General features: G+C 37.5%; 1 protein-coding gene across 7 annotated transcripts in view; it reads left to right on the top strand.

Moving 5' to 3' along the window:
- LOC144075641 (contactin-4-like) overlaps positions 1 to 18,594 on the top strand; it is a 109,550-nt gene that overhangs the window by 39,297 nt on the left and 51,659 nt on the right. For 4 of the 7 annotated variants that reach the window (XM_077602923.1, XM_077602928.1, XM_077602921.1 and 1 more), the window contains 2 exons: positions 11,247 to 11,383; positions 17,520 to 17,652. In XM_077602923.1, coding sequence (XP_077459049.1) covers positions 11,329 to 11,383; positions 17,520 to 17,652 — 188 coding nt within the window. In that variant the 5' untranslated portion in view covers positions 11,247 to 11,328. Of the gene's footprint in view, positions 1 to 3,228; positions 3,635 to 9,820; positions 9,928 to 11,246; positions 11,384 to 17,519; positions 17,653 to 18,594 lie in introns of those variants that run through there. The other 3 variants (XM_077602927.1, XM_077602922.1, XM_077602926.1) reach the window with 2 other exon arrangements.

Genomic DNA, 18,594 nt, shown 5'->3' with positions numbered 1-18,594 from the left:
AAGAAAAGTATACATCGTAATGGCCACAAAAGGGTATGTCACCCTATAAAACAAGTAAGTTGCTAATTACTTTTTCAGAAACTAATTTTCTGCTTTGTGGCACATCCCATAAAGCTAGGTCCTTCTGTTGCAACAGGGGATGGATAGAGATTTAACTGTCTTTACTGTTTATAGCCTCACAGTGGCCTTTGCATATGCTGGGAAGGTTCAAAGAAAAGGTAATCCTTCTTGGGTTATTTAACACATCTCTATCTAAAAATCTATAAACACAACACAGAAGCCCAAATTCTTAACTTTTTTGTCATATTCATCCATCATTTTATCTGAAACACAAATGTATTCAGTACACAACCTAAAACATAAGAATTGAAGTTGCTGTTCCCATACTTTAAATATATAGAGAAAAAGAGTCACCCGATGGTTTATACAACGTAGATACATTTTTTGCTAGAGAAGCAGGATCACTAAACTGAAGAATTGCATCTAGGTTCTGTACATCAAACTCAAATATTGAGTGCCCTTGAGGTTAAACACGAATGCTTATTCTAATTCAACAAAGTACTTCACCTTCTTGCTCTTTGAATGTTCTGTGTTGTTGTCTTGTTATATTGCCCAAACTCAGCACTGCAGCAGTGAACATAAAAGTGACAGTAATGCTGAAATGAGCTTTAAAATGCTGAAGCATGGTTCTTCCACTTGCTTGCACTCCCATAATTTTGATCCAAACTCAGGGAGTTGGCAACATGATGACAGGTGCATTAGATGATTTTAAAACATGTTACAGAGCTAAGGGGTATGTTTAAAGCAACATGTCTAAAAGCCATCACAGATCTTGACAAATATGCACAGTACAATTAGACAGACAAAAATCCATAGGAATTTAGTCTTTACACTGTTCAGGAAACTTTTTATCTGGCCGTTCGGGCCCTTTCTGTGAAACTACCCTCACTGATGAATGGCTGCAGAAGCATTGACTTAATTATGACTGTACAGGAAATACAGTCCATCCCTTGTAATGATCCATGCAGCCATCGATAAAAAGGCTTGATAAACGCAGACTTCCTGAGCCAGGATGGATAAATACGGCCTGAGTAATGAGAGCCAGCTTGCCTAGGATGATGTCTCTGCTCTATATGTCATATGCAACTGTTTGATTTCGTGGGGTAGACTTTAAATCCCTAATATCTGCTATTCCTTTTGGAGCCTATTCAATAGCTTTTCTTTGTAACAGAAAACAATAGAGATTCCAGAGAGAGCGTAATGAGAAATTACATTTTCAGTGACTTGGTTTTATCAGAAAAACTCCTGAGCTCACTGTGTGAAAAGCTCAATCGCACTGAATTATACATATTGTCTTGTGGGATTCAATTCATATTGGCCTGATACATGAATCAATTCATAAAATACATTTCTCAATTTCATTGAATCCTCTACAGCATCTATTAGTTGTCATTAATCTCAATCACAGCTGTGACAAAAGCAAGCTATATAAATTGGCCATTTTGAAAAAAAATATATTTATGTAAAAAACTTCCTTTTTTAATTCTAGAAGCCGATTGCTGATCAAATCTGACAAGCTCAACTAAATCTGAAATCAGCAGATACAAAATCTAAACACACACATCTTAGACAGTCGCAGACTCGACCCCTCCCTTCGCTTCAAAAAGATTTCTAAGTAATCATCTTTCCTGTGGGATGGCCTTCATTCTATTATGACAGGAGTTGATATAGAGTGAAGGGCCAGAATCAAATGTAGATGTATAATACTGTCAGTGCATGGAAAATGTTTTGAGTCCTCAAGGATTAGTTGGGTTTTCTGCTTGTGTTTCTTGTCATGCATGTGGCATGAAGTCTAAGCAACAAGTAATCTGCTTTCAATGAGCAGAATAACCTGGCTTGGCACTGATGTTACTTGACAAACCTCATAGCAGGTAATTCTTTCCTAAGACAATGTACTGCATTCACATTGTGTAAAAATAGCAGAACATGACGGCGCATTGTTCATAAGGCTACATTTTCATCATATAGTATTTCTTGACTTGCAGAATGGAATTTTGAATTACTGATATATTTGTAATGCAATTTTAAATCTCATCAAGAATATTTGGTCTGTGACTAAGCCATCAATGGTCTCAGTGTTTGAAGGCTTTAATTAGTATTTGGAATAGTATTTGGAATCATTTGGAACAAATATTCTTTTATTAATGTGCTCACCGAACAGTGGTCACAATTTATAATATTGACATTCAACCATCACTTTAGTTTCTATCAACTCTATAATCTGATTCTATAGTATAGAGCTATCCAGTTACACTACAGCCAAACAAACAAATAAAATATTACCCGACTCTTCCGACACCCAAGCTTATCCTCGACTCTAATATTCTGAAATTAGAAACCCCAGTTCGGATTCAATAATTAATTTAAAAAATATAAACAATGTATATACTTTCATTTCCGCACTGACGCACACATATATTCACAAACTAAAAAAATACCTATATGTATTAGCTTCACATGTCTACAAGAAGCAAGCTTTCACATCTAAATATAGGATCTTTAAAAAAAAAAATGGCAGATAGTATTTTTTTATGCTGCTTTTGACATAAGGTGTGGCTCTTTGACTCTAAGTTTAAAATTTTGGCTCTTTGTGTCTAACTTGTTCTCTACCCCTGGCGTAGTGGTTCATAGTCTGGAAATTAATAAAATCGTTGATTCAGCACTAAATTGATATCGGTCTTTGCACACGTTTTCAGCACTTATTAAAAGTTCATTTATTATTCATCTTTTGATATTATCCTCATGAGGGACATGGAGGTGCTGGAGTATATTTTAGCTGACTTTGGGGCAGATCTGGAACAAACCTCTAACTGGTTTCCAACCAATCACAAGTTACAATGAGAAACCCATTCAGGCTCTCATATTTCATGTATATTTGAAAGCAAATGATTGAATATTTTCCAAGACCAGTCATTGTACATTTAAATTGGACTAAAATCAACATAAGTTCTGTGTGTGTCTGCATTGTGCTTTAAAAAAAGATCATAAGTGGTTTGTGCCTCACCCTTTTTCTTCCTATAATAACGCTACCGTCTGAAAGTATTCCACGACCAACTCGCGCTGCATCCCGACATCAACAAGGGGAAGGGGGGGCTAAGGGGGGCTGCAAGGGAGGTGTGTGAGAAGGAGGGGCCGGAGGCTGTTCCGCTTGGATGGCCGGCACATGAGAGGTTGGTCCGGAGAGACTCAACAGACAGGGCTCTTTCTTTCTTCCTCAACCCACTTGCCTCCATCATTGCGCCCCACTCCTTTGCTTTCCTCCTCGGGAGGTCGACCTCAGTGAATCGAGCAGTGAAGACGAGCGAGACTTGACTTTTGCGGGCTGTAGAAAGCACCGTCAACTCAGCCACTGGGAGACCCTGACAGAGAGGGAGGCTGTGGGATGGAGACACAGTAGTACTGCCGCCCCCAGCCGCGCATCCTCCTCAAATGTTGCGCACACGCTGAAGAAAGAGGAACAATACTGCACTCAAGACACGGGAACATTGTGATACTCGTTGACATGCCTCTCTAGTGATCGAATAGGGATTTAATAGTGGCTGTCAATTTCCTGCGTGATATTTGCACAAAGCAGGTTAGTGAAACCTTTTTTTTTCAAATTATGATATCCGTGTTGTGATCAACTGCAGCAGGACATGGTCCAAATTTATGTGGAAAAAGAAATATGTTAAATAAAAAATCTAGAACTCTTAAAGGTGGAGGATTGCATACATAATTGCCGTCTCTGAATTTCAGTGACATGCCCGTCCACTTTATTCAAAAGATATCATGTTGGAAGTTTAAATAAAGTCATCTGCATCCAGTGCAGATGTTTTGTAATCCTCGGCTGTGGACCCTCCTTATTATAATCCCTGTAGATTTTCAGATTGTATTTGTAAGGCTGTTGAATGACTACCTACTGCAACCAGCCTGCAGACTGCAAACAGTGGGATTACAAAGAGCTCAATTTGAGTGATGATATCAATCCTGGGTGGTGCGAGTTCAGATGTCACCTATCCCTGAAAAGTGGAGCTTTAACCCATCCTCTTTAGTGATCATTGCTTGAGTGAAAACATACAGTTTTGAAAGGAAGAGTGAAAGATTTGAGCCAGGAGATTATTTTTTAAAGTGTTTTTAAGATCACAGGTACCTCGCCCTTTTTACAATTTGTAGAAAGTACACGTGTTGGGCAAAAAACAAAAACTGTTGCACACAAATAGAGCAACGCATCCAAAAATGATCATTGATGAAAACTGAATGATTTGTCTGTTCAAATTTCTTGATACACTGATCTTTAAAAAATATGGTTGACAGAAAGACTGCAGTAACCCTTTAATCTGTTGCATCAACTCAGTGAAACAGAATGGAAAAATATCATTGGCATAAATATATTTGTGGTTAACACAATTTAGACAGCTTTTGTAAAAAAACATTTTTTTCTCAGTCATTCATTCAAATATCAGTGTGAATATTTCTTTTTGGGGGGAGGGCTACGTATTGTTTTGCCACCCGTCCTAGTTGTACCACACCTAAAGACCATTCACCTGGTTCCAGTCCTCCTATGTACTGAATGAGGATAAACATATTCGAAAAGGGAGACATTGATAGATGAAATGATTAATTAATTTTCCATGCAACAAAAGGAACAAATGCCTACCAAGCACTGATCAAAACCTTAATTAGAATAGCACCAAATTATAAAATATGAATTAAACCTGCTTCGTTAAAGAAATCATTGCATATTCAACATGTTTTTGAAGGTTTTAAATATTAATTACTGACATCCTGATATGCCCTGTAAAGAATTGCATGCAAGTGTATTTGCAAGGTAATGTCTTATGTGATCATGTCAAGGCATGTTTTCACCTATTCAACACATTGGATTAAATATAGTGTAATTTCCATATTTCTTGTTTGCTGATGCTAGTGGTACATTTGCCTGACTTTGTTGCATGCATCCTTGAGATCGATTTCCACTCTGTGGCAGTGTGATTGTGTGTGGGAATGGTTGTCTGTCTCTGTGCATGTCCCACGATTGACTGGAAACCAGGTTAGTGTGTGATTTGCCTTTCGCCCATAGCTAGCTGGGATAGAATGATAGGTAGAAAATGGATTGATAGAATTTTCATATTTAAAATACATGCATTACAAAATGTAAAACAGTGTTGACATTGAAAGAGCTTACCTTAAGTGCCTATTAATGAATCAGACAAGGTACAATTTGGGGCCCGTGTGACATGATCTGGAGACAAGGTTCACCTTAACAAAAGCATTACTTTTTTTATTTGCAACTGGGGCATAGAATTCAACAAGCCAAATGTTCTTGCTTTGTTAAATATGAGTTGAAATTTGTCAAAATTTGCATATTGAAACTGAACTGGCTGCCGGTCACTTGTCGCGAACTATTCACACCCACGTTCCCACTGCCATTGAGTAAGAATTGAACTCATCACCAGTTGCCTACAGACGTATCCCATTTTAGGTAAGGGAGGGGGGCAAAGAATTGTTGTTGTTGAGAACAAGTACATCCTGAACCGAATTTATATTCCTGCACAGAGAAAATTGCAATACTCAACAATTGCCACATAAAATGTCTTTACTCTACTTATATATGCTGTGGAATATGTAGAACAGCAGAGAGCTCAGAGTGAGTCAATAATTTCCATTCTTATGAACTTTTATTCATAAAGATTCATAAAATTGGATTCTTTTTAAAAAAATACTTGAAATCTGTTTTGTGGAATGCTTGATTTGGTAGAGATTCACTAAAACTCATTTTCCACCATCCTTTGGATAAATTACATCAGATTTAGAATGTTACGTTTCTCTAGACAGTATCTGTTTTGATGAAAATAAAAAACCCAACCATTAAAAAAGGACATTTTTCCACCCATTTATCAAGTCCCATTGGCTTTGTGAATGCTCCATTTGTACACTGGTTGCGATGCTTCATTGGGTTTGCAGGCATTTGGTTAGTGCACATTTAAGTCTTGTAATCTTCACAGATTGTCTGAGCCCATAAAGTTTTTAATTCCTGCATTTTTTTTTCACACTCTGTCCTTGTGAATTGCTTTAAATGAGTAATAAAATTCGCACAGCAACATACTTCAGAAGGGGATTTTGGTTCTGAAACTGCTGAATTAATCATTTCACTTCTCTAAGCACTGCAAACATTTTAATACATCAGCAGACATGTTCCATGATTTTAGTTTATTATGTGATATACTATGTTTATTCTTTAGCCAAGGACTCACTGAAATAGTTATCAAGGACTTTGAGTCTACTTTATATTAACGATGTTGTCTCCAAATGCTTGCATACTATTTTTTATCTTAATGTACAAAAAATATTTTAATAATATTGTTTATTATATTGCCTAGTGCACAGAAAAAAAATGCAAAACATGTACTCTTGAAGTGAAAATATTTTGCTTCTCCGAAACTTGTTTTTGAATCAGTTTGCCTGCTTTGTCAGCATGGAATTACCTTAAAATCCTGGAACAGTTGTTCTTCACAAGATTGGCGTATCACTGAAAATGTCTTGTCTTGTGATTATTTGTGATGGTTTATGATGGCAGAATAGAAAAAGAAAAGACAGAAACATAATAAATGAAACCATGCCACTGTGAGAGAAAAAAATATCACAAAGGATTATATATCTATAATATATATAATGCTATGCTGGAGTTTTATACTGGACTATCGCACTACAAACTGTGAGTGAGGGTCAAGCTAAAATAGAATAGCACAGGACAGGATCATTGGACCGTGCAATTGAAGTGTAGTGGAAGTTGCTGTACCATTTCTAAATACCTGTAGAAACAGAGAGTAAGGGTCAGCTAAGGTAATTTGCAGTATGAGAGTTGGTTATAACAGTTGGGAAGTGGCCTCACACAAAGCAACTAAGTGCCTTGAGTGTCTGTCCACAGACACATGCAAGTTAACTGAAAACATGGTGCATTCAGAATGAAAATAACACGCATCCTAGATTTGCTGTACAGGCAGAATGCGAATTCAGGATACAACCCCACAGAGCCAACAGAGACGATGTATATCTGCACTCAGACCAACTGCAGTGAACACACACTCTACCCATGGACACCATACCAGGCACTGAGTGTGAGAGGAGGAGGCGCTAAACCCCCGCAGCAAACCCCAGGTTTCTTAGCATTCATGCTGATGGTATAAAAATATATGCAGTCACGTGAAGGAAGGGCAGGTCACGGTAACAATGTAAAACCAACATCAAATTTGGACAAACGCAGGAATCAAATATTCAAAACGATTTAGAGTTAGGACTGAATAATATGGGCAAAAAAACTGACGTTACAATTTTTGGGCAATATAATGCAATGTTCAAAATGGAAGCTGTTTTTTTATTCGATCTTCACGAGTGGGAAGGGTGCCAGCGAAGACAGGGCTCGTCCTACAAAAGGACGCCGAATTTGAAACATACATTTGCGGCACACACGTCTGTCCAAGATCAAAGAATCACTTAACGTGCAGCTGTCACCACTCGTTTATGTTACAGGCAGTCTTAAGAAGGTGTTTGTCGGCAGAGAGCGAGAGCAAGAGAGAGAGATAGAGAGACATAGACTAAACTGCTCAGTAAGCAGATATGTCTTTCGAACACTGACCTATACTAATGAAAGTTTCGCACGTCCTGCAATGTATGTCGCAGTTCAAATGGGACATGGTTCATGCCCTAACACATGACAATAAATTTGGGATTTGAACAAGAGTCTCTCAATGGAGGATTTGTACGCAGAAATACGGAGTACCGCAGAGTAGAAGACTCTAGGTGAAGTGGTGTGTGCAGAGAAGGTAGCTGGTATGTGGCACCAGAAGAAAGATCTTCATTTTTGTGATTAAGGAGTAACTTTGGCTGTGGCCGGGTTTTAAGTATTCTGGAGCCTCGTCAGATACACTACTAGAGCCAATTTGAGACTGGGAATATCACTGCATAACAGTTATAGTAAGCATGTAATGTGACTTGGATTAATGAAGGCTATGCTTTGAAGATGCGAAGGAATGGAGCTCTGACGCTAGGGAGTGAAAAGAGTAATCTTAATACATAGATTCACTGTCAGAGACTGAAAACTGAATGATTTCCCCGAAAGAGGAAAATACTCGACCTAAATGTCATGTGTGAGTCATTGACTATCTCTCTACTGTTAGGTAGGTTGCCGGCTGACCTGGTGGATGCTGAGCCTCGTTGTTTTCCCATCCTATTGATTTGAACTCTAGAAATTTGTAGTCCAAACAAGTTTGTATTTTGTTATTAAAATGGCAAAGTTACTTGTATTTGCAGAGGTTGGTAGTATTCCTTTATTCAGCAGAGTTTGGGGGTCATGATGACAAACATTGTCTCTACTCAACCTGCACACTGCAAGCTTAAAGGAAAGTCTGGCAGCTGCCAGGCACGAATAATATGCAGCAAAGTAATTTCCATCCTCACATTTTCACTTCACATTGACTGACAATTTTTCAGATTGCGTCTTATAGAGAAAAAAAATATCCACACTTGTCTCCACACAGTGCTAAAAGAGATGTCTCCAACTATGATGCAACTAATATTTTAGACAACGCTCTCTACATTACAATTATAGCATTTAATGTAAAATAAAATGGTCTGACCAAATTTTCAAAGATTTCTTTTACCAAGAGAAATATTTATTTCCTCACTCCTCATTCACTAAGCCTCTTGTTTTTGTTTTTTTTTCTCACTGAAAGTTTAATCCATTGGTTCTATTATTAAGTTTTTAGTTTGTTGGTTTCTTGATTTTGATTGACAAGATTATTCAGCATAGCTGCAGCATAAAATGTTATTTTCTTCAATTGGCATCCTAAATTGAATCATTATCTATGATAGAGGAGGCATATAATATTATGGATTTTGTTTTCACTTTTGCATGAATTTAGAAGTTAACTACTTTGTCAAAATATCCCACTAATACTCAATACGAATCATTTCATGATCAGCATTACTTACCATGGTCAAATTGGGCCATTTTAGGGTCAGATTTGTCTGATGATTGCACCATCCTGCCCTACATACTGTTGTGCCAACAACAAGCCTGGCTTTTGATCTTGACTTTCACCACATGTCAGCTGTTCCCTGGTCCAGCTGCTCTCCTCCGCTGCCCTATCTGTCTTCAAGTTTTAGTGTATCACACGAAACCATTATGAGGGCCTGCATAGGCAGGCCGAAAAGGACGCAAGGCTATTTGAGCCATATCTAACCTGTCTCCCTTAGATGTGCCCCACCTTTCCCTAAGGGTGGTTAATCCACTATAGTGACTATACGTTCATACAGGGCATGTGCTTTGGGACTTTGTGGTTGGGATCGAGGTCCAGAGCTTCAGATCAGCATGCTCCTCAAGTCTTACAGCCTTATCCATACCACACTAAGATGTCCTTCAGTTCCTCCTGATCAGCTGTTTCAGCTAGTGCAGGCCATTGTCCACCACTTGGTCCATTGTGGCCTCACTCTGAAGTAGTGAGTCCCCAATCACTTCGCCCACCCATCGTGATTCAACTCAGTTTTCATTTATATAGAATTTTGCTGCAACAAAGTCCTCAAAAAATATTCGACACAAACATAAGACAGTTGTACATATGGTCACCTAAGCTGAGACAACAGGCAGGGCTTTAGAGATTGAACAGTTCAAGATAGAATTGGAAGACAAAATGCAAGATCTCAAAATGAATTCTCAAGTGCACAGGCAGCCACTGAAGGGAGGACAGAACAAGAATAATGTGTTTTCTCTTATGCGTTCCAGTTCAGAGGCAAGGAGTGGTAGTTTGGAATAAGTGGAGCGAGTTTTGGAAGGACTGGTTGAATCCAAAGTAAAGTGCATCATAGCAATTCAAACAAGATGTCATAAAGGTCTGGAAGATGACTTAATTCATTATTATTTTTCTAATTGCGGGCAATTCAAAATAAATGGTGGATTTACACTCCATTACACTCCATACTTAATGGTATGCCTAACTTCATATGCTTATTTAAAAAAATTGAGAGGATTTTGGTTATATTTCACACACCTGCCTTATCATTCAGATTTTACTAAATGTTCTGTACCTAATGAATGAAATGAACATCAGTTCACAATGTTAGAGTTTAATTGGGGAACTAAAGAGTCATTATTAGGCTAGGCCTAGAGCTTTGTGCTTTTATCAGACATTCTTTAATGTGCACAAGAATGCTTTCTAGGAGTAAGTCACAGCCCTGCACCAAAAATGTACCAAAGTTAGTTCCGACAAGCCTCTTAATGATGTATGAAGATAAAAGGCATCCTTTCTAGAGGTGGATGGAGGTTTGAGCTAGAAGGTACAGAATACATAATTAATGGTTTCCGCCACATTCAAATAGTTTCTAGTATTTTTAGGAGTGCAATGCGCTTTTTGTCTTTGTTTCTGTGATTTTTATTTCATAAACTCTGGTTTTCTTGTTGGGTGAGATAATGCATTTTTTAATTTCATTTATTGTGATCATTTTCTTTTAGTTTGTAATTTTTTTTTGTTCTAGTCCAGAGGTAGGAAAACCGGTCCTGGAGGGCCGCTGTGGGGTCAAGTTTTTGTTCCAACTGATCCAACACAATGAGGTTTCTGCTGAAACAAGAAGCACCTGACTGCAATCCACTGATTCACTTCTAAGAAACCAGATTGCCTTGTATGGATTGGAACGAAAACCCACACCCACTGCGTCCCTTTCTGGAATAGGTTGCCCACCCCTGTTCCAGTCCATAATCTCATCTGTTGCAAAACTTAATATTACATATAGGCATGATTAGGAATTGCGCATGATTTTTTTTCCCCATGCACGATGCTGAGAAGGATGTTCACATCCAACTCATTATTTAGTCTTTAATGACATTTTTGCTTTAAGATTCAAACCACCAAAGGATATTTCAAATCCATTACCAATATCAATTGCAAGAAAGGTGACAATTGTGACAAATGTGTTCATTTTTTAGCACAATGAATAATACACAAATCAATAAATGAAACAAAGTTGAGAGCCAGAGAACAAATGCAGTACATTGATGGACTAATAATGTGCCTTATAATCAGATGTGCCTAGCATATGAACAAGAATTCATTCATTGGTGGTGTGGTTTATTATCTGGTGCACCTTTGAGACGGAAAAATATGATGATGTATATTATAAAGTTATCAATGACACGTGTCTCTTTTGTCTTTTAGATTGAAAGCACAAAGCAGTTCAAATTGGGTTCCATACATTTGTGACTGGATGTGAGAAAGCCTTGACCCTTAAAAATTGAAGATGATGTTACTATGGAAACTACTGGTGCTGCAGTCACTCATGAGGTGCCTTGCAGGTAAATTCTCATTAACAACTTTTGATGCATTCCAAAGCTGTCTTCATGGATTATATGATTAAGGATTAATTCTTTATGCGTTATCATAAATGTTGTTTCATTTCATTTCATTTCAAATTATTTCTGCTTCATCTTCAAGTGTAGACATCAAGAGTACATCTGATAATGATCACAACTCAATAGGAAACATTTTACAATAATGTAAGGTTCAATTGCATCAAAAGGCAGTCTTTCATCATCATTTCACCTCGGAGAAATGTATATGTAAAAAGATTGATGATGTATATGGGTTTACTGCGATAATTGCTACATAGGTTTACGTTACATACTTTGTCAATTGAGTCATGGGGTATATTAAATCCAAATGTTTCCTATATGTCTCCACTAAATAACTAAAACTGTTCTCCTAATATCTTGGAAGATAGTGTATTAGATCAAGACCAGAACAAGTGTATGTTCTGGCTGTACATACAGTATGAACAAACTGTACAATTTCACAATTGTGAAAGTACTTGTGCTTTTTGAGACTTCTCATCAGCTGCAAGCTTTAAAAAAATCCCTTTGACTAAAATAAAATGCCCCCTCCCTTGCACAAAAGAATATTTGGTCTATTTTAAGTGTTATTGTTTTGCGCAACATGACAAACTTAAGTACTTTTGACATTTTGACATTGTACAAGAAGATTATTCTCGTGTTAATCCATTTTATCAGTTTGTTACAAAACAGAGTCTGTATTTTTCTGCTAAGGCTCCCATATGCTTCCGAAGATAGCTGAACATTGACTTGTGGGAAAAGGAATATTCTATGGTGTGCAGGCCTGAAATGTGCCACCTCTTTGCTGGGAAAAATAGATTTAAGGATTTTTTTTTTTCGTTTTGTTTTGTTTTCGGGAAAGATTAAGCAGCACTGTGAATTAATGGTTGGGACTACCTTGCTGTTATAAGATTGTGGGTTATAATATCAGATCATGCCCTCCTGTGAAAATATTATTTGCATAGGTCAGGGGTTCCGCAACCGATTCCGCAAAGGGCCGCGGTGGGTCCTGGTGTTTGCTACAACTGATCCAACTTCCGACAGTTTAACCAATGGGGTGTCATCTCAAATAAGAGGCTCCTGACTGCATTCAACTGATTATACTTGCAAATATATCCTCAAGTTCAGTTTGAATGAAAACCTGCAGCCATGGGTTGGACACCCTTGGCATGGGTTTTTTATGAGTACTCAGGGATTCTACCTCGTCCTAAAGCACATGGTTAAGTGTGCCACAGGAACCACAAATATTTGTCTAATAAGCGCCAGTGATGACATTGTGTAATTATATGAAGTGCATGTGCAGTGTTGCTCTGATTCAAACAGAACAATCAGAAGGTAAAATAAAATTGATTGTTCATCTCAGCTTTGAGAGTCAGTGTTGAGCAAGTCAATGGTGAGGAAAGCTTACTAAGAAAGCACATTCAGGGTGAACTTATTCTTCACTGATTTCATATCCATATGTGAAGCAGTGTTAGCTGCAAATATTGATGCAGCAGCAATTTTGTGGCTAAAAAGTACTAACACAGTTGCAATGATTGCTGATGAGTTGGGCTGAGCTAACGTCGCCATCCCTGAGCCAATGCATCAATGTGCACAGCCCCCTGTGGTAAGAACACTGGGGACTGAGTAAAAGGAATTATTGCCGCTTTGGGACAGGGAAACCACCAGGACGCCAGTAGCCCGTTAAATGTGGTGTTGCCAGAGCTCCCAGGCTCACTACCGAGACACTAGGTGGGTAAGGCTCACGCAAGAATGGGAAAGAGGTCCGAATTGACATCCACTCACTTTTATAAAGCAGCATGAAATGTTTGTTTCCTATGCAGTGAAACAACATATAGTCCATCATCCACTTTCAAGCATGCTTATCTTTGTCAGGCTTGCAGTGAGCTGGAGCCTTTCATAGCTGAATTGTTCGCCTGTATGCTGTAGGGATGACATATTGTGTTATCGTTGTTGATCTCTGTAAATTTCAAACACCTAGCTGTTATTTCAGCTCAGACCAACAAGGTTTAATAGGATTTAAATCAGGGCTCATTGATGCTAATGTCAGAAATCTAAATGTTAATCTAAAATTTTGAGTTCCTTGGGTGTTTCACTGTTATGGGCCAATATACTTATGTAAGACCCTGTGCCCAGGCTTTTTGCCAGTAGGCAGCACATTTATTTTCCTTTTTTGGGCCAGATACAACAAAGTAGCTTCAGAACATAGAGCCTCCTCGATGATTCACTTTAGGTACAGTGTATATTTCAAGAGAACATTGTAGGTTTAACTGAGATACAACAAAGTGACCAATTAATAGAACAATCTCTCAGAAGCTTTGTGGTTTGTAAACATGCAGTTTTGCTAATTCATGCAAAAAAGAAAATGCAGAAGCATGCAGAATTACAACCCCAAAAACAATGCTGAAACAAATTAGCCTTGACAGAAGCCAGGATGCATCTTCGTTTAAGTTGAAGAAAGACATTATGGCACATTATTATTTAGTCCCTCTTCTATATTAATTTATTAATATTTACTCTTTGTGAAATGTTTTTGTGGTGATTTAACTATAAAGTGTGACTTCAAAAGCTGTAAAACTCTCAAAGGGTCATGTGACAGAAGGATTTTTTTTGCCTCTTTGTTTAAAGGACGTGGTGCAAACCTAAGCCCTAGTCAATCTACTGCCAGATTGCAAAAACAACAAATTAAGAACCATAAATATTTTATATATTGCAGAAACACTTTCATTCACACACGTAGGAAACATTTTAGTAGATTATGAATGAATTTGAATGAAGATGATGTTTATCTCTTCAAAATGAAGCACTCATGACGTGTCAGCATCGTCATGTTCGTTGCCCATGAAGGGCATTTTTTAGGTTGACGTACGTGTCAGATCGTCTGATATGTCAAGGTCTCCTCCCATGTCAGTGCCCTGATCTCTTCGGGCCATTTTACAGTGACAGGATGAGCATTGACCTCTGTCATTCCACCGGGTGAACAGCCCGTAGCGAGCATGCCAGTGTCAGGCCACCTGAGCCATGCTGCCAGCCGCGCAAACTCTATGGCCTACAATCCTGCAAAGCATTTGGTAATAAATGCTCCAAACTGGCCCATCTGTTCCATTTTGTTAAGTGCTCTATATAAATACAAAATACATTTATTAATATGATTTAAAAAAATCCTTAATCTTAGCAATCTGATTCTGATGGATTTGGTTGCTTTAAGTTTATGCTCAACTGGTCCTCTCAAATAGTGAATGATAGGATAGGTTAATGCAAGAACTGCTCTTTAATACAGAACTATACTGCAATGTGTTTTAATGTACTCATACTCTCGAAAAGATGCCAGACTACTATGCAGTATAATGATACAGTGGCATGAAAATGTTGATCATAGGGTGCCCAATGTGCATACTGGAAGCTTTTGTATGCTGTTGTAAATTCACAAAGGCCTCCTTTCAAGCATAGAATGGCATGAATAGGTTTAGGAACCATTTTTATCCTGAACCCTTTCACCTGTATTATGTTATATTGCACACATTGAATGTCCCTCTGCTTTAGCAAGGCCACCATAACAATCAACTCACATTTAATCCAATCACATCAAAAGGGAAAGTCAAATATAGATGTGCTTAAGTGTTGACTGTTACTGCTTCCCTAGACTCTGATGAGCTGAATTAAATAAAGAGAGACTGTAAAAGGTACATTCACAACGGATGCCAAATTGTGCTGGGGAGACGTATGAAAAAAAGTAGGACATTCTTTTGTTCAAAACCATGAATAAGGACAAAGACACCAAATTAGCTCAAAATAGACATCTTATATGCATCACATATTTTCATTTTAAAAGGCAACAAAGAACAGAGGAGAGAGATGTGGAACATTTCAGCAACTCAATAGTATATATAGTTGTCTGTTTCACTCACCGGTTGGTTTTTGCTTAAATTGGTTTGTTGCATCGCTAGTGCCAGTGTGGTTAAGTAAATGTAGTGAAATACTTTCTTAAAAATAACCTATATTTTGATTCTGCATCAATGGATTTAAGTTACTGGTCTATTGTTTTGCTTGGTTAGTTGTTACAATGAACAGTTGCTTTGGGGCACCAATAAAAAAGAAACAACCAAAAAAATGAAAACATGCGTATGCCATTAACTGAATGTGACTTTTCAGTTATATATTCTTATATCACTTCACCAACGAGTTCTTCGCAAACCATTGGAAGTCGGTGCCTTTCAAAATCAAGGATTGCCTGTGCAATAATAAAATAAAAAATATACTAGATTGAGAATTTTACAATTTGTTAAGTTGAATCTACGAATTATACTGGCCATATTAAATGAGTCCTCAGCATTTAACCCCACCTCCCCTCATCCTAATAATACATTCATTAAGGTTGGCATCTCCTTGATGGCAGCATTAGTAAGACCTCAGGTTTTGGTCCTAAAATTGAAGAGCATGTCTCGACATCTTATTGTGCACTCACCTGTTCTTCCTCAAGAGAAGCAATTATATTGAGGAGAGTAGGGGGTTGGAGACATCCCCAGATGGCCTTCCAGTCAAGCCCTGCCTAATTGGTGGTATTAGGCATTCAGAACAGGTTGAACAGGAAGGTCTCTTCTCATGCGTTTTTCACTGGCCCTATATCTTTGTTTTGGTTTGTCAACATTTCATGTTTATATTAATATATATTTATTCATGTTTTTCTGGGGAGAAAATATGTCAAAACGATCTTGTTGTGTGAGGGCCTAAGCTGGTCGCGCCAAGACATAAGTGGATGGTGTACGAAATTTAAAGCTTATGTCTCTACTATCCATCCATCCATTCATCCATCCAGTATGGACAGCATGCTGTTTTTTTTCTTTTTCCAAATAACAACAGCACAGTTGCCCCATATTCCTCAATATTTTAAACATATTCTCTCATGCATTGTATGCTATTATTAATTATCCTTTGTTGTCTAACTCATACGAGCATTAGATGTCCATTGTATTGCTACTGCTTATTCTAGCGGAGACATTGCTATTGTTGTATTGTATACCAAGGGCAAGCAAATGTGCTGAGCTCTCCATGTTGTTATGTGCCTCCATATTGCATCAGAATTGTTGCATCATATGGCCTCAGACTTGTATACCTGTTTTTCACTCACCTGGGGAATATTTATGATATGGAAAAAATAGCAGGAGGATCTTCACATGTCATGTAATTAGAGGATAATGGAACAATAAATTGTAATTGATCAGCTATTGGTACAGTTTGTTTGTACGTATATATATATATATATATATATATATATATATATATATATATATATATATATATATATATATATATGTGTATATATATATATATATATATATATATATATATATATATATATATATATATATATATATATATATATATATGTATGTGTGTGTATGTGTGCATTAACACAAATAAATAAATTGACTGCAATGCATGAAAATTAAATTAAATGCAAGAATCCCAAGCTTTTGAAGTGAAACAAGTAAAGATCAAAGCTCTTTGTTTGCTCGCAGTTTTCACCATGTTTTGTGGGGGATACTATATATCCTCCATGGTGTTAACCTGTTAGTTTGAGCTGATTTTGTGCCCCTCAGAGGACTATGCAAATTAGCAATGTTTTTACAGTAAGGAAAAAAATAATCAGCCTGTCGCAAGTGTGTGTGGTCCATAGGGAAACATGGTCAAGGTACCTGTGTGTGTGTGTCTGTGTGAGGAGGCGTTTGCTGTGCTGTGACCTACTTTCTACCATGAGAATCTTGCAGGAGAATACATGTTGAAAGACCCACTTGTGTGAGTAGATGAATATATCCTGTAACATCTATTCAGACAACTGGAGCAGAGCTTGGGTCAACTTCAAACTTGAAATCTTGAAAAGTGTAACTTTTTAGTAACTAGGACATAATGTATTTTCAATTTCTATAAATCGGCTTGTGATTGCTTGTCTCACAAATGTTTAGGTACACGGTCGATTGGTCGCCGGTCTTTTGGTCGCCGATCTTTTGGTCGCTGGTCTTAAAAGACGGCGACCAATCGACCGCACACGAATGTTTACGTTCATAAAATAAGATGTTTACATTTGTCTAATTTGTTCTTCCAGAGAGAAGTCTCCTGCAGAGTCCGGTATTCACCAAACAGCCTGGTAGCATTGTGTACCCCGTTGAATCTATGGAAAAGAACAGAGAGGTGGTATTCAGCTGTGAAGCTCAGGCAAGCCCGCCTCCTGTCTATCGGTGAGTGGGTTGGCTGCTGGGTTGTTAAATGTTTTAAGTATGTTTTGGATTGAATTGATTGCATTTGATGTAAAGTTTACGTTGCTACAAGTATTCAACAATTTATCGTCAAGGTTGCTGTCTAAATCTGTTACAATGTTTTTCACAGCTATAACATTGATAGCTGGCATTAAACTATTTTTGCAAGGTTTTGAGAAAAAGTATATAGAAAAGTTTGGACTATGCTCCTTTAGAAGCTGCACTTCAATTCAGACAGTGACATGATGAACACTAATTACTTTAAGTAATAAATATTTTTTTTTAAATCATTTAAGTACATCTAGATTACTACGTATAACTGGGTGTCATTTTCAAGGAAGACATAAGTGATTAATTGTTGTTTTAATGAATGAAGTAAATACATGTTTGCTAAATTAAACCAAATGAAAAAGAAAGTTAAATTATCTCTGTTTTCAGTGTCAATATTTGTCATCTTTCTTTTTTTGTTGTTGGATTAATTCAAATGAAGGCATCGGCCTTCATAAAACAAATAGCCGACCTAACATTTAAAGCCTCATAAGCCAGATGGTGTAGTATTTATGCCACTGTGTACACGGTCTGTTACATGATTGCACAAAGCATGTGCCTTAAAGAAGAGCTGCTGTTGCCGTCTGCCTGCCAGCATAGATAACTGCAAGAGTTATCCAATATTGTGGACAAAACTAGTTGACATATGCATAATATGCTGTCATGCAGTTCTAAGAACCAAATAAATGATTCTTGACACTGATTTGAACTGATTTGGGTTTATGTTGACTAAGACCCCTGGATGATAAGAACCCAAATGAACGATCTTAAAATAGGGTGGATGCAAAATGTCAAAACTTTTTTTGCTATTGGATTTTTTTCGCAATTATTTATTATTTAATATTTAACATATTAATAACTCGGCACATGTCAACA

The sequence above is a fragment of the Stigmatopora argus genome, chromosome 6 (assembly GCF_051989625.1).
Source record: "Stigmatopora argus isolate UIUO_Sarg chromosome 6, RoL_Sarg_1.0, whole genome shotgun sequence".
Lineage (NCBI taxonomy): Eukaryota > Metazoa > Chordata > Actinopteri > Syngnathiformes > Syngnathidae > Stigmatopora > Stigmatopora argus.
The sequence above is the reverse complement of the archived record's forward strand: the minus strand, read 5'-3'. Positions and strand labels throughout refer to the sequence as shown.